Source organism: Henckelia pumila, chromosome 1, assembly GCF_033568475.1.
Source record: "Henckelia pumila isolate YLH828 chromosome 1, ASM3356847v2, whole genome shotgun sequence".
Lineage (NCBI taxonomy): Eukaryota > Viridiplantae > Streptophyta > Magnoliopsida > Lamiales > Gesneriaceae > Henckelia > Henckelia pumila.
Window position 1 is genome coordinate 92,290,860 of NC_133120.1, and position 23,441 is coordinate 92,314,300.

Here is a 23,441-nt window from a genome sequence, read left to right on the forward strand (position 1 = left end):
TACCAATACTAAAATTCCAGTAAAAGAAGCAGAAAAGAGGAACCCAAGTGGTTTCTGTAACAGATTAGTTACATAAGAGCTAAAAGAAGATCAACTTTGCAGAAGATTTTAGTTCGAATCTACTCAAATCGTCATGATTTTGCGATTTAGATTGTAGTAGATTTCGACAGATTCACGAATATGTTGTATTAGACATGATACAAACATAAAGAGATACTTGTTACAAAGTTAGCAAGATGATCAGATTACAGGAATTATTGAAATCTATTATCAAGATAGAGACTTTAGATTTGTTTTTTAGATTGTGGCACTGATTATCAGATGTTCTGAGTGTTTGGTTATATGAGATTTCATTCTACCATCCTTCGATTAGTGGACTATCAGATGTGATTATCCAGATTTCCGAGGATATGCTCAGAACTGTAGTACTAGATTCGGTATTAGTTGATTGATTATTTGCCACTTGATTACTATAATTCCTGTGACAGCTATCTGATAGATATAGAGACAGTATTTTGCATTTAGATGATAAGAAAAGCAGAATTGTCTTTATATTGAAATGATATGTCAAAAGTATCAGCTATCAGACCAGATATGAGTCAAGAAAAGATAGAGAATTTGAAGATTGATTTGAACAGAATAAGAACAGAGCAGCATAGACAGAGTTATCAAATGAGTAATAGATATAGATTTTGAAGCCTGAACAGAATGATCGGCAAAGAAGTTCTTTTCCAAGCATCATTAGCTTCAGAAAGAGATTTCAGAAGCTATGAGTATTTGATCTAGCTTATTGATTAATACTCAATCTCGAATTTTCAGACAGATGACTTGTTATCCATATACATTGGATGAAGAATATCAGCTAGAATATGTATTTGCATTCAAGTCAGATAACTGATACAGAGTTAGATCACGAGAAAGAGCAACTTAGATCTAAGTTGACTCAGTGATTATATGTTCATGAGAATAGATATGATTGCAGAAGCGATCAGAAAGAAGAGTAAGATACTATAGAAGCGATCACAGAATTGAAGTAAGTATTACTCCAGTTAGCTATATCGATTACGAGAATCAGCAGTAAGATCGAAAGCGATTTCGAGGACGAAATCATTCCTTAGAGGGGAGGATTGTAAGGCCCGAAAATATTAAGTTATTAATGATGGGATTTAAGATTTAAATTCCGAATAAGAGAAAAGATGAATTTAAGAATTTATGGAAATCAGTTATTTCAATTTCGGGTCAAAAATATTTAATTTGAGGATTTTTCGGATTTTAATATTTTAATATCCGGAATTATTAAATTAAAAGATTAAAAATATGTAAATTGATATTTATGGAATTTAAGATGTAAATTCCAAGATTATAAATATCAAGGATTTAATTTGAGGATGAAATCCGAGCAAGGGCCAATTTGCGAATATTGAGTAGTTCAAGGACTAAAATGCGATAAGGTCCGAAATGATTTAATTTGAATTCGAGAATATTTAATTTGAGAATATTTAGAGTTTAGAATTAAATTCTATTATTCTTAAATTATTTAGGATTGAAATTGAATTAAATCGCTTGTCCGGGGACTGATTTGCAATTAGGTCAAAGTTCAGGAAGTGAAATTTGCCTTGCAACTTGCCATTTAAACATGTAAAGGGGATGGAAGGCATCAGAACACTCAGCCAAGAAAACCGAGAGAGAGGGAGAAAAGGGTTTGAAGCCATTTTTGTCCCTTTAAAGCTCCGATATCTTTCGATCCGCCCGATAGAATTTCCGATTGAGCATATATTTGCGATCACAGCTCTGAGTACTTCGTTTTGACGTAAGTTTTAAGAAGTTCTACCATGTTTGAATTTTAAGTTGTTGTTAGAATTAAGATTTGATTGTATAAACATGTTCTAGCATATATGACGATAGCATATCTAAGATGGATTGAGAAAAGATCGTCGTTTGAACCTGTTTATGAATTTTTGAAGATTATTTGCAATTCTGAAATTTAGGGGCAGCATATTTCGAAATTCAGCTGAAGAATTGAAGATGATATCATGTTGAGATCATAGTATTGATGATATTCATGTGTTTAGAATTTCCGGTTTTGATCGGTTACGCCGTCGGTTTGAATTCCGATCACGGGATCAAGTGATTAGATTGTTTGATAAGAATGAAATGATATTGAAAGCTCATATTGAATTAGATATCAATGCATTTCAGATTTGAATTGCAAAAGATGGAATTCGAATCGATGAACTTGAGAAGTTAGCCTTTGAACCGAGAAAGACTGAAGAAGGTGTGACTAGTTTGCATTGAATGATTGTAATGATTTGAGCAGATTTTGATAGAAGTTCTTTGATATTATTTGTCCAGAATTGGAGCTTCTCAGATTCAGAAGGAAAGGTATGAATAGACATTAATAAGATGGGCAAAATAACTCGAGATTGTTTCTGATTATCGAGTTGTCTAAAATCACATACATGCATGTTTAATATATGTTATTGTTTACGTTTACATAAATGTGATAGATTATTCAAGATAGATATCTTCTTGAATTTACAAAATATTTATGTAAATGTTTACTTGTCTTCTTTGATTTATATTATGTTCTGTATTGAACATGTTTTACGTATTCCATGTGATGCTTACAGATTTGTCGGTATCCTTGAGTGATTATATGATCATATGATTATATGATTGATGTGTTCGAGATGTTGTTTTAGCTTATGTATGATTTGATGCATCCAGATTATGTTGCATTCATCTTGAACTCCAGCCTGAAAAGCACAGAGGGTTGAAAGGCCTAGAGTGCAGATGACATTTGGAGAACTGTAGTTGAGTGACATGTAATGTAGATTTACTTTCAGAGTCAGATGACTCATGGCACGAAATATAGATTTATTTCCAGAGCTAGATGACTCACTATAGTTGCACCAAAGTCAGGGGAATTGAGATATTTAACACCACCTCGAGTGGGAGAGTCGGTGGTTGGTTAAAAAATTTATTTTCCCGGGATCCCAGAACTACGATTTATTGATATCAGATTTGATAGTCTATTCCTTGGCACATGCATTGCATTTATGCATTAACCTAGAGATTTCTATGGTTTAGATTATGCGTTTATAAATGTTAGCATGTTATTATATTCCATTCAAGATGTGAATGTGTTTATATGCTTGGTATGAGATTACCTTGGATGAATAGTTATGCTTTAAGAATTTAAGGGCCGATTATGATTTTATGATTTACATGTTATTACATGTTTTATGATTGAAGATTATTATGGCATATAGATTCAATATGCTTGAATGATGTATATGCATGTTATTCATACTGAGATTTATTCTCACCGAAGTTATCCGGCTGTTGCTTTTTTTGTATGTGTGCATTGCATCAGGTTGGGGTATAAGCAAGTCAGACTTGGCTTGGATAGCACGAGATTGAAAGATTAGAAGTGGAGACTCGAGTTTTTAAGCAGATGACATGTATTTTATGATTTGGTAATCATGTTAGAACAACAAGCACTTTTGTATATGTTGTTGTTGAGTATTGTCTACAGATATGTAGATTGATGTTTAAATGCATGTCAAGTATGTAGAATCATGTTGAAAAGCTTATATGATAGATTATATCATTTTTCAGACTTGATAGCTTAAGAAGATTGATTTTTATGCGCAGGGCACGGACCCCGTGCATGCCATGTGCCTAGGTCCGGATGGACACTGTTCCAAAAATGTTTTGAGAAAAGGAGGCACGGACCCCGTGTAAGCCTCCGTGTAAGGGTCCGTGTGTCCTCTGTTCCGAAACTCCTTTGATTTTAATTTCTGCATAGGCACGGACCCTTATCCAGAACAGGCACGGACTCCGTGCCCTGGTCCGTGCAAGGGTCCGGACCAGGGTCCGTGTATGTTAAAAAAAAAAATTCAGTCTTTGATTTTATTCGTTCAAGTGTGATTCTTTTATGATTAAATGTTAATTTGTCCCTTAAGATGAGATTAGCACCTGAGGTCCCCACACAAGATCACTAGGGTCTTGATTTCAAATCTCACCAATTGTGTGTTATATTTAGAAGATGTTTGGCTAAAATTATTAAAAACCACTTATAAGTTCTTAGAGCTTAAAAATCGTTTTAGTAGCTTATAAGCTGTACGTCTTATTTTAAAAATAAGACGTTAAATTGTTTGGATAAACTTATTTTTAATAATTTAAAAATATTGATGTGTTTAATATTATAATATTTTTTATTGTCAAAATTATCAAAAATAATATAATATTATGAAAATAATATATATATATATATATATATATATAAAATAGTTTTAGAATTTTATCGTAATTTAAACATGTATTGAAACATAAACTATTTTATATTTTAATTTTAAAAAATTAATAAATTATGAAAAATGATGGGGAGGGGGTACTGTGGGTATTTAATAAAATATAAGGATATATAATATGAAAAATTAAAATATCAAAAAATATATTTTCTATAAAAGTAAGATGACTTTACTTTTTTAAAAAAACAACTTATAAGCTGTCAAACAACTTATTTTACCAAACAGATTTGAAAAATTTATAAACTGTTTTTAAAATGCTTATAAGTTGTTTTATACAGCTTCTAAGCTCAGCCAAACACTTTTTTAGTTAAATTATGTTGAGGTAAATCCTCGATCCCTATTATGTGTGTGTGCGTGTAAGCAGTATGACTCAACTTTTATTGGCATCCAAATGCTTAATATCCTGTAGCCTTGGGAAAAAAAATTGACAATGATAAATATTAACTATTATTGAGAAAAAGTATTTGACTAAAAGTTTATTAAAAACAACTTATAATAAATTACAAGAGCTTATAAGCTGTTTTAAGATCTTATAAGATGTTTTAAGATCTTATAAGTTGTTAGATTTTATTTTAAAAATTAAAATTGTTAAAGCGTTTGTATGAACTTATTTTAAATAACTTAAAGATTTTGATGTGTTTGACATTATAATATCTTTTTAATGTCAAAATTACGAAAAAAAATAATAATATGAAAGTGATGTAAATATTATATATATACAATTTTTTTAAAAAAAATTTAGGTTAAATGTTAAACTTAAATAAAAAACTATTTTATATTTTAATTTATAAAAATCGGTATGCTTTGATTTTTTTAAAAAATATATTTAATGTTATAATATATTTAAAATTACTCAATAATATATTGATAGTTTTGTTTTTTAAGTTCCAAGTAAATGATAAACAAAACCTTATTTTAAATAATACATATATATATATATATATAACAAATTGATAAAGCTGGAAATCTGTATGATGCCGGAAGATTTAAAACTATTAAAATGAAGAAGTCGAAGGCAAATAAAAAGCTGGGAAAGAAGAAGTCCAAAGTTACGCGAGAGGAGACTTTAATTGTGTAGGTAAAGTTAAAAAGGGACGGAGGGCATGGTGGACATATGTGAAAATATACAAGGATAATATAGGGAAACAAAATATTAAAATAAGACATTATCTTAAAAAGTAGGAGTTCATTTACTTTTTTAAAAACAGCTTATAAGTCGTCAAACAACTTATTTTTATAACTTATAATTTGTAAAAAAATTTACCACTTTTATATAGCTTATAAACTCTTGAAAACAGCTTATAAGCTCTCCCAAACACCCTCTAAGAATTGGTTTACATAACAAGCGAAACATGATACCTCAACCAGAAGATGGCCTGCTATGTTCCAATATAACAGTAGAAATTAGGCTAACAAAAGCCTTGATAACTTCAAGAACAAATATAGTTTTATTTATATCCCTCTAACAAAATTCCACATCAATAGAAATTTATACACGATGTTAATGATCGGCCAGAATAACGAGAAAATACAACATGCTATCGACGTTGGCTGATATATAGATTAGTGCAAAAACAAATTTCCAGAGGTGAGAGATCAGTTCCCGGAACTCTTTATCAAAGATGACCTCTTTCTTTTATAGATTCAGCCCGATCAAGGAACAGAGCAGAAAGCAAGATAATAAATGGTGCAACCGCAAATCGTAACAACAGAAGGCTCACACGTTCGCAACATATACGTACCAGAATAGGATGAAATTTGCTGTGAAGAAGGAAATGTGAAGCCCTTAAGGCAGTATTTTATCCTTTTTGTGTCATTAGTCTTCTAATCCTCAACTGTGGAATTCTTGGTTTGATCGTTGGAATGTGTAACCCCTTCTTTCCAGATAAATAGCTGCAAGCAAATGTCAGAATGGTCTAATGAATCGCAACATTTTTTAATTCCTGCAATTTCTCTGCGTTTCCATTTGATGGAACTGAGAAGGCATTAGGACTAGCAATAGAACTGGTTATGCCACCATTTTCAGGTATTTTGTGGATTCCGTGGGAAGCTGAATTTCGGACAATAGAGCTGTGGATGCCCTCGAAATACGAGGAGTACGGAAAATACTCTGCACATCGAACCTTCCATCCTGCAAAAGTGTAACAAATGAAACCCCACTGCACAAAACGAATAGTTGCTTCAAGTTGCTCAAATTTGTGTAGCACAAGACATGACCAATATACTAAAAATCAAACAGTAGAGTTTTCTGAATGCACAGCGGGTGAAACATCTTGAAAATTTACAATGATCGCCATACCGCTGAATTTCATAAGTAGAATGTAAAGAAAATAAATGCATTAGAAAAATGGAATTCAAAGGTAAACAGAAACAAAAGCTATCTTTATTCTCAATTTAGAGACATTACAAACTTAACCACAGAGAACTTGGTTTATTTTCTTTCTTTTCTGATTTTAGGATTCAATTACGTTGTATAGAACTCGTCTACTGTCAAGCCAAAAGCAAGATCACAAGATGGAAGACAAGTGAGATCCACCTGTTCGTTTGTCTGAATAACTTATTTTAAAAAGAAAAAAAAAACTAAAAAGGATTTTTGCCTACATCAAACACAAACACGAGTTTGTAAATTATTATCCACCCGTCAGAACCGCTTTGAACTGTGGCTCCTATTTTCTATATCCACATTTGGAGTAAGTTAGCCACACAGATTGTAGGATTGTGTCATCGATTACAGCCTTCACAAAATATAATGATTTTGCAAAAGCATTAATGGAAAGCGTTACATGAATTGGCTCTATACAATACCTGAAAAATGGGGTAAAATTCTTATTTTCAGTCTCAAATTAAAATTCATCAATATGTTTTTGAATCATTTAATTTTCATCCTTATGTTCTAAGGACCACAAGCAATTTCATCATGTGTTTTTATTACCAAACTCCATTTCATCCCTCAAACACAAAATCCAACTAATTGATTGCATTTCTTGGGACACTTTGATGTTTATGTAAACAAAATAATTTATCGAATTTGAATCATATGCATCGTTATTTCTTGGAATCAATAAATGACAACATAATCAAATAAATTAATTCATTTCTAATACTAACCAGTCCGAAGATTATTGGATTTCAAAAAAATCAAGAAATAAAAAATTTATTATTATTCCTATTCAAAATATTTTCAAAAATATATCTTTAGACTAAAAAAATTTATTTGGTCTAAAGCACCTTATGGATTAGTTATTCAAATAAATATTCTTAAAATATTTATAATTTTTTAATGAAGATAGAAATCTTTGATTGTACATATAAAAGTATATACTTATGTTTCAATAATTTTAAAAAATTTCAAACATCTACAGCCAGGTAAATTGTCATGACAATATCAACAGTTAAACTCAAAATCTCTAATAAATTAAGGGTAATTTATATAGTTGATATTCTTGAAAATTTTGGCTTGAAAAGGACGAGTCTATTTTAACAAGTTGTATATGGTTATAAAAACAAAATGATTCAAAAATACATGGATGAAAATAATTTAGAGGAAATGAATTTAATCCATAAGAATATTGAATGTTCAAGAGCTCCAGAAGCTAGACACAGACAGGTGATGATACAATCAATAAGGCAATCCAACAAATACACCATGAGAGTGCCAGAAAATTTACAAATATCATAATCGGGATAAAGAAGATAAAACTATCGAGGAAATGAAGGCTTACTTGATGCAGCATCATGGTCGTTTAAAATCCTCGTTAGGAACTCGTGGACTTCAATGCAGTCCTTGAGCCTCCAGTTTCTCACTGGCCCTAGAGCTCCGTTTCTGAAAAGTCAAAAATAAGGCTATTCAACAACATCAAGATGCAGTATGAAGATGGAAAATTTATTTTTTTATCAAACGACGTACGATGAAGCCAGGCTGTTAGATGACTCTTCTATCAGGTTAACAGCCTCGCTCTTCTTGCTTGGCTCCATAAGAATCATCATTTCTGCCACAGCAGTTATGTGCCTCAAAGAATCTGGCAAAAAGAATAAAAAATTAAAAATCCCAATTAAAATTAAAATGGACAAAAATTGCGGTAACAAACACAAATAAATCCAGTAAAAGACCTTTATGTGCCTGAAGGAAGAGGTTGTTTGCGTCAATGAGAGATTTTCCATGCAACTGACTACAAAATCATAAGAAACAAATGCAACCTCAAGTAACATGTGTAATTGTAAGTTAGCAAGCAGATAACAGTCTCCCAATAAATGAAGGTATAAGATGATGATGATAATAATAATAATAATAATAATAACGATAATAACGATAATAATAACAATATTTATAACAGCAACAAGAACAATAATAATTACCTAAATGACGGGCGTTCAGCCTCTAAAACATCCCAGACGAGCTTTTCATTATCAGTTTCTGGCGCTGGGAGAGATCCCACTTTATGAAAGAACTTTATCTGCAAAAGGCAAACGTTACCTCCCAGTTCTAACAAACAACAAAGAGTGCCATTAAAAACCACAATGAAAAGTGAACCATAGAATATGCAATTTATACATATGAATGCATCATGTTGTGAGGAATAAACCATCAGTAACTGGAATACCAGGCAACGATGTGTCTCAGAGCTATCAGCATCCAACCGCAGCATATGTTTTAATGCCTGTGGCAAACAAAGAGGTGATTTTTTTTGTGTCCACAAATTTTTTTTTTTTAAAAAAAAAGACAAAAGACAATCTTTTGATTGGATCAGCCAAATGTGAGATTCCATGAAGCTAAAGAGATCACAAAAAAAGCATTGTCCATCATGATACAGAGCTTTTAAGAATAACTATTGTTGTTACATTGCGAACACAAATTGATGGAAAATCACTATAATTGACTTACTACACTAAACCAACTATGACTTTTAGTTGAGATCATGGAAATAGAAAATGGTTGACAGGAGAAAAATGTAAGAGAGGACAAAAACAAGCCCCTATAGGAGTTTGCTAGTGAAGACTTCACCTGTAATGCAAGTAAGATTTTCTGCTTTCTCACATTAACTTCAAATGAGAGCAAGTGTGTTTCTAAGGAATCAGATGAGTGCTTCTGAAGTAGCTTCAAGTACTTTGTAGCTTCCATCAAAGGATCTTCAACCTACATGTATACACGACATAGTTAAGATGTAAAATATTGCTGCATTTCATTTTTGCCGATTGCATCTTCTTAATGTGTATTCATTAATAGCGAAGACAATATAACAAGATGAACTAGGCTAATTTATGAACTTGGCTGGAGAAGGGGCAATAAGCTCATAAAATGAATTGAACGTTTGCGTCTAATTATGGTGAGTACCTGCAATAACTTCTCCCCGTGCGGATCCATATCTACTGGTTTCACATTACGTTTTCCAGATTTTGAGACAGCAGTAACATTTGATTCTTCCTTGACTTCTGCTTCCTGCACATATGCAAGCAATGATGGATGCACTGCTGTTTTCATTACTTTCTTTAACATAAGCAAGCCTGCAAAGTTAATTACTTTTTTAGCTCTTGCTTCAGCTTTTCTCTGTTTTTGTCTCAATTTCTTTTTGTGTGAAGCAGGCAACCTTGAGATATCTTCATCTTCTTCTGCAGATGACTTTGAAGGAGAATCATATAGCCTCAAATAGCATCTGCATATCAATTTAAACGTCAAAAACAATGATGGATCTGAAAGGAAGAAACTTAAAACTCTTTACTCTGTTTACGGGGCTTGAAGGAAATATAAGCAATATTTGCCCCTGGTCCCAAGTTATAAGGAATAACATTGAGCAGAAAAAAGTTGCAAAAAAAAACTTCTTCATTTCAGAAGATAAATTGAGAGCAAATACTTGATGGCTCCAGCAGCAGCTTTCCGAAAATAGGAATGTGAATGAAGACGGTCTTGAAATTTCAGCATTTCCACATAGCTTCGCAGAGTCATTTTTCTTAAGCAATATGAATGGAAGTCAAATTGGTCCTCAGTAATGTCTGCATAATGCTTTTCCACAGCCAAGAATTTCTTCAAAGCTCGTCCAAGCTCACTTTGGCGTAGATAACTTTCTCCAGCCGCTAATTCATACCTTACAATCGAAGAAAGAAAGATAGTCCTAGGTACAAGTTCTTTATTTGGAAGCATCAGTTAATTTAGAAACTAGTGAAAATATGCACACCACATGCACTGCATGTCATGAAGGTTATTGTGCTGTTCTCCCTCTTTCGTGAACAAAACGGCCGTCTTTTCTGCCAATACTACCTGGAATAGAATGTCAAGATAAGGGCATGGCATGACCAAAGAAAAATTGCAAATTGTAACAAAATATGATCTTGGTAGGTCTAAAGGTGAGGAAATATTTAACAAAACTCAACCTGATCAGCTTGCAGCATACGTTTAACGCATTCACTATTGACATAACGATCAGCAAGATCCATACATCTAGCCTCATCAGACAAAGCAGCAGCTGCTGCCAGATCACCTGAGTGCTTTAATATGCGACTCTGAAACAAAAAGGAATCAGTCAGGAAACTGATTCTTCAACGTGATCCCCCAAAGTTAATTTTCACATGGAAACAAAAATTTCAAGGAGGTTACTATAAAAAAACAAAGATAATAGAGCAATTAATTAAACAGTTTCAGAATCAAGGTATCTAGAACATGTGATTACCTTCACTGAGTATAAATCAATAACAGTTGGAGTGTGTTCTATGGCCTCATCAATTTTTCTGAGAGCAATTTCATACTGACCACGCCTATCATAATGCTGGACAAAGAAAGTACCTTAGCATAACAAAGAAATCTTCTTTAACAATCCCCAGGAAGAAACGCCACAAGATATGGAAGAAAACCAAACCTGAGCCAAATAAAACAAGATCCACATAAGAGTCGATGGAGGCTCCTTGTCCGCCCTAAACACAAGGCAGATGAAGAATTTTTTAGTAAGGGGATTCGGAACCTTTGGGTAGTTGAAAGATGAAGAAAGAATCCAAATTCTTCTAAAACATAACATCCAGTCCAGTCCAGTCCATTTAATTTAGATGAATAACAAAATCAACAATCATATTCAAGAAATGTGCATTCCACATCTGCATGCAGTAGCCCCATAGTCATTTTTAACTGATAAAAACACAAGTGTTATGCTGGAGTTTGAGAACCAACAAAAACAAGTAGGTGAGAGCCTTTAAAGAAGATAAATCACAAAAGCAGGCAAAGTTACCTCCCTGGATATCCACCAGTAGTTGTGATAGAGTGTTCTAACTCAAGAATTAACTGCTCTAAAGTATCTGCCTGCACAATAGTACAGTAGGTCTATAAACACTATCCACTATTTCCAATCCTTAAAACATGCAGCCATCATTCTATAAAACAATCAAACTAACCTTTCCAGGGTGATCATAGAGAGGAGAAAGATCGGAAAAGAGAGAAGGAACACCCTATATATGCATCAATAAGCATAAAATATCTCTGAAACTTGTCAACTAGCCATTAAAAATTAATAATTGAGGACAGTACCTTGGTCAGAAAAGGTTTAATATAATTTCCAGCTGCTACACGGAATTTTTCAGCCCTTAGAAAATCAAGTGGGATCCTCTGTCCAATGGATATTCAATTAAAACAAATTTATCAAAGCAGGATCTGAAAAGTGCATGCAGACATGCTTTACGAGATTCTGACCCTCCTTTCTCCAAGGGCAATAATTATAGCGTTGGAAACTAACATGAACATACGGAACCATACACTGACTATTCACATTATTCCAATTAAACAACTCTGGAAAGCGATGCATGAGATGATATTGCATATAGGCAGAAATCTAGAAAGAAATTGAATGCAATTTCCACGCTAGGGACTATAAGAAAGTGCTTATGAATATATGGAGGACCCGAAATTATAGAGGAAGATAGAAAGTCTGATACCTTGACAGCAGATGACCTACTGTATTGCTTGCTGAGTGATTCATACAAGGTCTCCAAGCGCTCGACGTCATCAGAAGAATACTGGCCATTTTGTGAATGTAATTTCATACACCTCTGGAGGCCTTCGTAGTACCTAAGTATTTAAATATAAAATCTACTTGTTCAAGTGAATCGCAGTAAGAGATATTGGGGAAATGATGAAACCTAGAAGATCGCAATATCAGAATTACGGGAAAATTATGGAACTTAGTAACTTTTTAAAGCACATATGGTAACTAAAACCGATTAATGTGATGTGTTTCCGATAAACAAAGTTTATTTCAGGCACCTGTAATTGTCAGGATTCATCGAAAGAAGCATCCTGTAAGTTTCTTCTGCTTCATCGAAGTGGCCAAGCTTTTCAAGCAGAGAAACCTCCTGCTCCTTGCATGACAATTTATCAATCTACAGCACAAAACCACAAGTGAGAAGTTTAACATGAAATTAGAAAAGCGGTGCACTAAATCAACTACTATAACCAACAATTTTGGATTCTTTGTTGAGCAACTCCTCGAGAGCCCTCTGAATCAATCCGCATTCTTCCAGTATAGATATCTGAAAACAAATATATGATTCAATGTAAAAACTAATAAAGCATGCAAGGTAACTATCACTTCCAATGAATCACCATCAACATGCATACTATTTTCAGAGAGGTTATTGCAAAGCAATGTAATAAAAACGAAGAACCTCATCAATCAAAGCAGAAGATAATCAATTTTCTATTTCCAGAAATTCCAAGAATGTACACTAGAAGCAATTCAGTAAATCATCCAATGCAAGCTCCAAAAACAGATTATCTTCAGAATAAGAATGTTCTGATAACGAGTAAAAATACCAATAAGAGACATATCTCTGCCAAATTATTTTAAACTGTTATACTTGAGTAGAGCAGTTGTCTATGTCACTAAATGATATTGATGTTGAGACAATGGAAAATGGAAAGATTTGATTATAATAACACATAGAGCAATGAAGGGACTAAAATCCAAGCTTGTGTACCAGTGAAACAAAAATCAATAAAGCATATAAAGAAGAATGTTTCAGGATTTATACAACTCAAAATTTCAAAATCAGCCGTATGTAATTGCATTTGTATATTATCCGATAATATATTATCTCTGAAGTATAACAAAGTCATGGCTAACAATAATACATGCTACGAATTCTTTAACCAATAAGATGTGAGAAAAGGCAGAAGACACTTCAGACAATTTATAACATAAGAATTAAACTCTTAACCTAGGGTCCTAGGTCAATCAAATTTGGTACCTTGTATAAAAGCATTTCACCATGCTCACTACGTTCATTATCAGGAGGGTAGTCGTCCTCGAGAGTCCCTTCATATGCTTCAAGGATATCAACTGCCTTTGACCCACTAGTATATCAAAGATAAGTGCAGATTATGAATCTAAGAAGCCAAGCTCCATAAACTAGTCTTCCAACCAAGTTGTAATCAATCGTTAATTGTTACCAAAATTAGAGTATAAAACGAACACATATTAACAATACATCCACCGACTAACATCATATTCATACCATCACCACAAAAGGGACAGCACATTTTCTCTGTCATTGACTAGTGAATTATAATCATCAATCATGCATAAGTAGTTTCAAAGAGCATTCATCGTACTTAAATTTCCCTTTCCGAACAAAGTTAATATATCAGAGCCTGTATAATTTATTAACATTTATTTTAATTCTTTTTCATCTGTTTTTTTGGATCAGTCCAATTAAATCCTAGAGTCCGCTGATTCCCATATCCACCTTTTACTTCAGGCCGGGGGAATGAAAAACGATCGGTAGAGTTACAGTTTTACCCGATGTTAAAAACTTTTCCCTCTCTTACGCATTCTAGAAAAAATTATAGTAACAGAACCAAGAAAAAAAATACTAAATCGTACTTGAAGTTCAGGTGATGCGCAACAGCAAATCCAATCCAATTCATTCGATGGTTAGGCTTCAGCGTGAGCAGTTGTTGTCTTGTCTCAACAAAACCTGCCAAGTCACGCATTTGAGCCTGTAAAACAAACATGGAACCATAGACATTACCATTTGTCTGCTGTAATACAAATTGGTAGCTTGACAATGAAAACAGAAAGGTGATGACATATTCTTTTTGGTTTGCAAGATAAACAGAAGCGAAGACATCTCAAATTTTCCCCATGTTCCTTGAGAGTCGATCTATCTGAAAGAGTTTTGGGAATCATATGATGATGCACTTGTGCGGATACGTTGAGCAAATGAAGTTTTCTGAACAGCAAGAATGACTAAAGAACGAATAGAAAATGGAGGAAACAATATAAATTTCCGGTAGAGTGAAAAAAAAATAGTTAACTGCATTAGATGGTGCCTTTAGCCACCCTGAGCAACCAAAATCTAGGGTTCTTAGAGACTACAAACAGGTCCAGAGACACAAAGAGAGAGAGAGAGTTAAAAACTACAATCTGAAAAATAATTAATATGACAGTATCTCATTAAGAATAGATACTTCAAGAGCAAAGCTATGTAAACAAGACTTTTTGTTGTTAGAAGTAAAATGTTTCTATATGTACCTGTAAAAGAGAAAGATCCCGAAGTATTTCAATATTATCTGGATCAATTTTAAGCGCATTGCGATAACACTTAATTGCCTCCCTGTATTCTCTGTCTGACCGATACAAAAGGCCATAAACATGCCAGCAAACATGACTCTTGAGGTCATTCTGCACAAACAAGAAAAGACTTTGAATTGATGTCAGCCTATAGCTGAGGGCATAAGATAAAGCACAGGTCAATTCAACCTAAACCACGAAAAATATCGAGATCAACCTTCAATCCAAGTCTAACAAGTTCATAAGCTTCTGACTTGCGATCCATGCAATTCAAAGTCAATCCTTTCATAGACAGAGTTTCTGTAGCGAAAAAACAAAAAATAAGAACAAATCTTGAAAGAAAAGAAATAAACAGCAGAAGTGGGAAAATTCATCACGGCCATAAAAGAATGGAGACCTGCTTGATCACATGAGATGAAGGAAATTTTTTTTCCAATACTATTTCTATTTCCCTTCACAGGCCAAGTGTTTAGCATTACGTGGATGTTAGCGAAAAAATATCCCAGCCTTGGATTGCTCAAATCCAAAATGTCATTCTTAAATTTGCCAAAGTGTCGAGGGAGTACAAAGCCCGCCAAACATGGTTTGCCATGCTACTTCCCAAAAATACAGAATAGTTGGCAGTGAAACCAGAAATATATCAAAGAAGAATACATATAAAAAATTTGATTTCAAATACAAGTGAGGACATGTATTGAAAGGAGATTATTTACATCTCAATCATGGTTCTACCAAAAACTTCAGAGTACTTTCTCACTAAATTCATCAAAGAAGATAGTTCCAGGCTAAGAAAGTTCAAACACTTAATTCCAGGGTATGAAACAAATGAAGATATAACAAATTTTCCTGGCTATCCAATTATTTTAATAAACAAACGGATATGATTATTACTAGTAACCAAGAAAGTATCAACCTTCCTAAACAGTACCAGATAAAATTCCTCGTACCTCCATGATCAGGGAACTTCTTTAGAATCGCATCAGCAGCCTTTAAACCCTTTTTATACTGCTTTGTCTCATACGATTTCTGTACCATGTTACAATCAAGTTTGAAATTGTAAAGCCAAAGGTATGGAATAGAACATCAGCCCATGTGAAAGATACTATCTGCCATTCAATAATCTGATTTGACAGCACTTAGTTGAATATCAAGTGATATTGATGCATGCGATAGCTAAAGAAAATTATTTCCAAAGAAAGATCAAGTTTCACAAACACACCATCTGGATGCAACTTTAGTTGGTGCTCAAATGCGAAAAATTCATACGAGGTGGAGAAGACAACAATTGACATCATATTGTTCTCCAGTATAGTAGCAAAGGAGCAACACAGTCTACAAATACTACTCGTGATTTCACATCCCATCTTGGACGTCATTATGCTCAGGAATTATATCTCCTATATATTTTAGTATCACTGATATTCTCTCCCCACGAATTAATACTAACAATGAGTCGCTGGGAGGTGAAAGCTCTTGTCACAACAGCCAGAAATCTATGCTAAAAACACAATCCTTCCTATATTCCAAGCATGCAGCATAAGAAAGTGAACAAGCACCTTTCTCGATTTCTGTTCATGGGTGGTAAAAGAATGAAAACCAACACCACACGTAGCATGCACCACAAAATCAAATTGAAAATTGGTTTTGCATTGGAAGAAAAAATAATGCATTTTCACCCTTAAAAGAAGAAGAAAAAATTTCACTTTCTAACTTTGGAGGCAAAAACGTTTTGTCAAGTTTTGACAATTAAAATGTCTAATCAAATATAATCAAACATTCAAACTTGCACAAAGTATTCTAAAAATAATAGCTACATTATAAGATCATCGAGCATGTGGTAAACACTTGAAACAAGAAAATTTATATATATATATATATATATATGTGTGTGTGTGTGTGTGTGTGTGTGTGTGTGTGTGTGTGTCCTTTGAGTTGGTTTTGAGTCCTAACCTTATAATTCTTTTCAAATATCAATTAGTTGATGATTAATCCTGGGGAACTATAGCTAGAGAAAAGTGCGTTCGATAATAAATAACATATTATTCATGGTGAACCTTTCGAAACTGGTAAGTATCAACTCAAATTGGAAGAATGCACTGCCTTACTATCAAAATTTGACAATAAAAACTAATAACAACATACTCACAAATCCTAGGGTTCCACTAATTACATCATTTCGATTTTAATTACTCAAAATTCACCGAGGCTTACTGATTGAAATGGAAAAGAAAAACAAGAATCAAGAAAAAACATACAACAATGAGTTTGAAGAGGTTGGCCTCTTTTGGGGGAAGCGAAGCGCCCATCGCAGCAACTGCAGCGAATGCTAACCGTGGAGGAAGCCAATTAGAGACTAGGGATAGAGTATACACAACTCCAAAGCAACTAACAAAAACAAATACTAAGGAATTGGGTTATGTCTCCTGCTGCCCTACTACGTAGGAGAAAGAGGTCTGCCAAGGGTAATTTCGTCAATTCCAAATTCGGGGGAATATGTTGTTTAAAAAAATACATATACTAAATAATAATATTCATTTAGTGAGTTTGATGAATATTTTTCCAAAAACAAATTTGATTTAGAGGATATTTGGGAATTTGAAATTTATCATAATTATTATTTAAATTATATGATATTTGGTGGTTTATTTGAAGTGCAAATTATTTTAAACTCCTCACTATCAAATTTATCTTTAACTTAACTCCCTACCCACCCCTTTCTTTATTTTCACTCTTTAGTAGTCTCCATATTTGAATTAAAATATAATTAAAACTAATCCTTTGTACTTGGCTTTGTTATACCTATCGAACCAGTCCCGGTCATGCAAGACTATTAGTTACGCAAGGTTTCCAGCCGATATACTCCAGATTAGGGTCCAACATGCTTCCGTAAGATGAATTAAATTTAAATACCTCTTTGACCATAATGTCGTCGGGTCATACTTGCCGAGTTTTATGAAGTGTTCCTCATACTCCAACTACGCAGTCGCAACAGTTGGTTTCTGCACAAGCTCCTTCAATGACACTCAGCACAGCCTTAATTCTTTTTCTACCTTAAGACGTATGATATATAAATTTAATTATAAAATATGAACATGAAAGAACGAGAGATTTAGGAAATTTATTCAGACATAATATTATTACATAAATCAACTCCTTTGAAGAGGAGAAGATAACTTGTTTAGCTACTAATAATAGCCTTGTTATTAAAATACATAAAAGAAAACTTAATACAAAGTTAGAGAAATATTACAACAATTTATTTTTAAGAAAACTGAAGGAAATGATCGATGTCTTCAGCTTCCTCAAATGCATGTATTTATAGTTGTAGTTCCACTCGTTTCACCGAGAAACTTCAGGGAATCTCACAGCTGTCTTGTATTTTTTATGCCATTATTGATGACATCTTTTACTAGTGGAGGAGGCAGCTTTCTTGAATTTTTTATGCCATTATTGATGGCATCTTTTACTAGTGGAGGAATCACATGCCTGCCACTTTTTTTTGGCTTTATTCTCCTCACATGCCTGCTTTATTGTTGTCGGGGCATCTTTTGCTTTTGAAGTAGGCCCCTGTGAAAACGCATCTTCGGTGGTCCTTGTCCACCTTTGCTTGTCTCGAAAAAATCCTTTCGATCCGTTCGGGGTCTAAAGGTTTTTCCAAATTCTGGCTCCTTCTGATTTGGGCATTCTGGGCAGATATTCTCTGAACATCGTCCAATATGAGCCATGTTACAAAATTTTCGGCGAGTTTCTTTACTCCCCGGCAGCTTGTTGTTCCACAAAAGATTTCTCTTCTTTTCGAAGAGTTCTTCCGCAAATGCTGTAGTTTTTCCTGTCATTGTGTTTAACATGAACGATCCATTCACAGAATTCTGATAAAATTTGAATGGAAACTTGACTTTGTCCATCTCAGTAAGACAGACCCAAATACCCCATGCCCTTCTGGTTGAGATCTCATTTTCCCCGAAAGTGGACACCAAGGGTATTTCTTCAGTTTTAGGATCCTTGATAAATTTATGACTATTTATATCAGGTCTCCTTAGCTTGATGAAATGAAAGGAATCGTGTGATCCTTTCACTGTTGGTTCTGGAGCTGCACTGAAAAAGTATAACTCAAGCACATCTCCTCTGGACAAATTATCATTATTTGCCCATGTTTCTTGGACTGCTTCCTGGATCCATTTTGGTAACTGTGATATCTCCGAAAAGCTTGGTGACGTTGTATAAACTGAGGCCAAAGCCCCAAATTCATACAAGAGTTTTACATCTTTAGGATTAACATTGTTTTTTAGCCAAACCCTTGGATATGTTCCTGCAACATCAACCCTACAAGTGTTCGGGTTGATTTCACTCCTTGTATTCAATTTCTCCCACCTCTGTTGATAAACCTGAAATGGAGAAATAATAGATGGATTAGTATGAATCTTAGATTTGCCCTGGGCCTAAGATTGATCTCTTCCTCTTTTACCCCAGAGGCAGAGGGTTGACTTGATGAGTTATCCTCATCAATTGTTGCTTCATCCAGATCATCAAAGGCTGATGATAGATTAGCACTTGTTTCTTGAGTTTTAGATTCCTCAACATCTTGTTTCATAACCGGTGGTTGTATTTCTTGTTTTTGTAAAATCAATGGTTTTAGCATATCTTGTTTATGAGAAACCAATGGTTTCTCTATAGCCTTCACAATTGGCCCTTGAATAGCAGTCCATAGTTGTGTTTGAGCTTGCATACATCCTGTAATTCGATTAGATACTTTGATCCGATCAGCTTGTTGTAACCTGTCGGCCATTTCAGCATTAATGGCTAATTGGTTGAACTCGTTTTGAAGCAACCCAAGGTGTTCCCTGAGATGGCTCTGCATTTTCATGATGGAATCCACGTCACTACCTTCCATCTCTTGTTAAGAAATCTGCAAGAATATTTTCATGAGATTTAATAATAACAATATCAAAAATATAATTTTGACATAATGCTTGCCATCTTAATAACCTAGCTTTCTCAGGTTTAGATTCAATCTTATTTTTTAGGAAAGCTTTTACCTGGGTGTTATCAACCTTCAGAGTGAATTTTTTAGCAAGTAAAAATAATGGCCATTTTTCAAAAGCCCTTTTAACTGCATAGAATTCCTTCTCGTTGATATGTCATTTAATGGCCTCAGATTCTGAAAAAAGACCGCTACAGTATCTGCATGGTATTTCCCCATCTGGAGTGATCTTGGTAAGGACTGCTGCCCACCAATCGTCACTGGCATCCGTAAATAATACCAGATCATCTTCATCTACGGGTATAACCATTTTTGGGAGATTCTTACATATCTCTTTTAATTGGTTTACCCTTTTAGTATGGTCATCGGTCCATATAAACCTAGCATCCTTTTTTAACAAAGGACTGAACACCTTTCTGTACATTGCTAGATTGTTAATAAACATCCCTTTAAAATTAACTACTTCAAGAAAACTCTGGAGTTGTTTTACATCTTTGAGTTTATCTGGAAAATTCTTTATCTTTTCCACAATATGGGGTTGTAGAATTATTCTAGTTTCATCAATCTCAATACCGAGGAATTCAATTTTCCTTGTTGCTATGACTGCTTTCTTTTCAGATAAAACCAGTCCTTCTTGTTTACAAATTTTAGAGAAAATCTCTAAGTGTTTAACGTGTTCATCTATATTTTTTGATGCTATTAGAATATCATCAATATAAACAAACATAAAGTTGAAATAATCTTTAAAAAGTTATACATCTTTCTTTGAAATATCTAGGGTGCATTAGCCAATCCCATAGGCATAACTTCCCAAATATAGTGTCCTTGTGGAGTAGAGAAGACTGTGAATTTTTTACTTCTTTTTTCCATTCGAATCTGGTAAAATCCAGACTTACAATCAAATTTTGAGAACACTCTAGCATTTCGTACACAGCTAATTAGGTGTTCTCTACTCGGTATGAAGTACCCATCAAACTCCAGGATTTTATTAATACCTTGGTAGTTAATAACTAGCCTGGGTTTCCCTCTTTTTATTTCACCATGATTTCTAACCAGAAAACCTGGGCTGCTATATGGTGAAACTCCTTCTTTGATTAAACCAAGGTTCAAATGTTTCTTGATAATCATTCTCATATCTCTTTGATCTGTTATGTTCATCGGGATAGGCTTATATCTAACGAATTCATACTCTTTGCCTTCCTTTAGAGTAAGACTGACTTTGAGTTGATTTCTATCCCACCATGCCAAAGGATGCTCGTTTTAACTTTCTTTGAGCCTTTTTTTGATATCTTCAAGGGATTCTTTATTCTCTAAATCTATATCTCTGTGATTTAGAGTTACCTTGAGAAGCTCCATATCCTCTGTTTGGAGTTCTTGTTCTGTTGTTATTTTCAACATGGCTTCTCCAAACCTTCTTGGATCTTTCATTTTTGGGTGAAAAAGATGTCCTTTATCACCACGCTGGCTGCGAAATATTATCGGCAATTGTCGATAAAAAGCAACCTTGAGTCTTTGAACGATAATTTTATGATCACAAATTGTAGTGAACATAAGTCTTCTTGACTCATTGTCTTGTGTGTACTTCTTAAACATTTGTAAAAAGTTATTTCCTAACAGGATATTAGCTCCTGTATCATGGAAATAGATTGGTGGTGTTTTTACCTTGTACCAAGGTGTTTGACCTGCACCTCCCATAAGGATCTCTGCTTGTTTTATTCCTTTGCAAAGCATTAAAATTCTTCGAGAGAAATCTCGTCCTGCAATTTTTGGCAATTCCTCTTCACATTCTTCAGGGAAGACTCCTCTTTTTGCTGTACAAATTTCTGCTCCCGAGTCAATATAAGCTGCAAAATACTTAGCCTTATATTGTTCATATAACATCCCTATCGGAATGTATATGGAGAAAGGACTTGTTGTCATTTTTTAAAGGGATTACTAAATGGCCCCGTCATTTTTAACAGACTGTGTTGTAACTCAGTAATCCGATTAAGACTATTTACCTTTAGTTTCCCTAAGGCCTCAGAAGGTAGAGTATGGTTACTCCTTTCTACTTCTTCAATGCGTTCTAGTAAATCATGTTCACGACTTACTAATTTCAACTGTTGCTTCTTCATCTGTCTGTGAACAGAGTTCTTGAATCTGATTAAGCGATTGTCCCTTATCCGATTCTCTTGGTTTTCCATTTCGTAGAATTCTTATTGAATCCTCCAAGTCTTTTCTTTTGCCATGAACTCTATTCCTTTTTCAAGGCGTTTCCATGGTTTATGGTCCTCCAGGAATTCTAAACCAAGAATGAGTTGATCCATTTCTTTTCCTGGAATTCCCCAGATTTGAACTTTCAATTCTCCAATATTTATCACTCCTTGGTAAGTTTTTTTTTCCTGTTGTTCCAAATTGTAAATCGAGTTACAAGGGAACAAGTTCCGATGACTTGTAATTTCGAATACTATTTTTACTTCTTTCCATCCTTCTGGAGATCTAAGTTTTCCTATTACAGAAAACTCTTTTTTTCTGGTGGAATTTCTTGAATAGGAGATTTGTCCCATCTCCTGCTTGTCATTCTGTCTCCTTGGAAAGATAACCTTCGGGGTTCTATTTTAAGGTCTCTGTATAGAACCGATCTGTCTTGAATTTGAATGTCTGTTTCCTGAATTAAAGGAAACTCGATTCTTTCCGGGTATATTGCTTGAGCAACTTTCCCAAAGATCTCTGGAATTTCAATGAACTCATTTCTAATAAATAATTCAGAATGGTGAGTATTAGAAAGAGCATATGAAATTTGATACGTGATAGAATATGGCCTATTACCTTCCTTCATTAGTCTTTTTTCCTTGAAGTTTTGATGCAAAGTCAAGGCTCGACTAAAATCTCTATCAGCTAAATTATAGGCTATTCTTGGATAAATAACTCCCACAATTTTTCCTGCACATAAATTTCCCGAGATAGTTCCTAGAACCGCATCTTGTATATTCCCCATTCTTTTATCGCATACTACGATATCTATAGGTGAATCTATTCCCTCTTTAAAAGTAGCCTTGATCATAATCTGGATTTCTCCAATATGAATCCAAGACATTGTCTTTGCTACTTCTGCTTTTAATTTTTGTAATTCTTCTCGAATTTCTTCAAAGGGAATTAACTGCATTTCAATTTGATTACTGGTTAATTCCATAGGGATCGCCATTTCCCTTATGGATACCTTATAAATCAAATTATGTCTTCTTTGTCTTAGCCCTAGGTTTCCTAAGACTCTTTCAACTTGTCCTGCCGAAAATCCTTGGTACTTCTGTAATGTTGGATTTTCTCTCATAATCCTTTGGACCATATTATGAGATATTGTGGTTTGACTAAAGAACCCAGCCAAACTTTCATGTGTTTCATGGCGAAACACTTCCTCTTTACTCTGATTCTGATTCTGATTCATCCTCAGAAACTTCTCGACTAAACAATATCTCTTCTTCGTATATGCTTTCATCTGAGGGGATATCCTCAAATTGATATATTTGGACTAGATCTTGAAAGAAGACCGCATCATCCATATCTGGTGTTGCTTCAAAGTGTTTAACTCCTTTTTTCTCGTTTTCTGGACAATTTGTA

At 34.0% G+C, this 23,441-nt stretch overlaps 1 protein-coding gene across 1 annotated transcript; it reads right to left on the reverse strand.

Annotated features, from left to right (window-relative positions):
• Positions 1 to 5,676: 5,676 nt before the first annotated feature.
• Positions 5,677 to 17,253, reverse strand: LOC140874459 (N-terminal acetyltransferase A complex auxiliary subunit NAA15-like). Its single transcript, XM_073277753.1, has 26 exons — positions 17,119 to 17,253; positions 15,811 to 15,889; positions 15,081 to 15,163; positions 14,825 to 14,974; positions 14,174 to 14,289; positions 13,539 to 13,644; positions 12,750 to 12,821; positions 12,556 to 12,671; positions 12,228 to 12,360; positions 11,824 to 11,901; positions 11,691 to 11,744; positions 11,528 to 11,598; positions 11,165 to 11,219; positions 10,979 to 11,074; positions 10,683 to 10,811; positions 10,487 to 10,569; positions 10,166 to 10,396; positions 9,835 to 9,967; positions 9,649 to 9,753; positions 9,319 to 9,450; positions 8,918 to 8,974; positions 8,673 to 8,770; positions 8,427 to 8,485; positions 8,224 to 8,335; positions 8,039 to 8,139; positions 5,677 to 6,447 (listed from the first exon to the last, which is right to left on the reverse strand). Exons 1-26 carry the CDS (start codon positions 17,167 to 17,169, stop codon positions 6,233 to 6,235), a joined length of 2,715 nt encoding a protein of 904 aa, XP_073133854.1. The 5' UTR covers positions 17,170 to 17,253; the 3' UTR covers positions 5,677 to 6,232.
• Between the last annotated feature and the right edge of the window lie 6,188 nt (positions 17,254 to 23,441).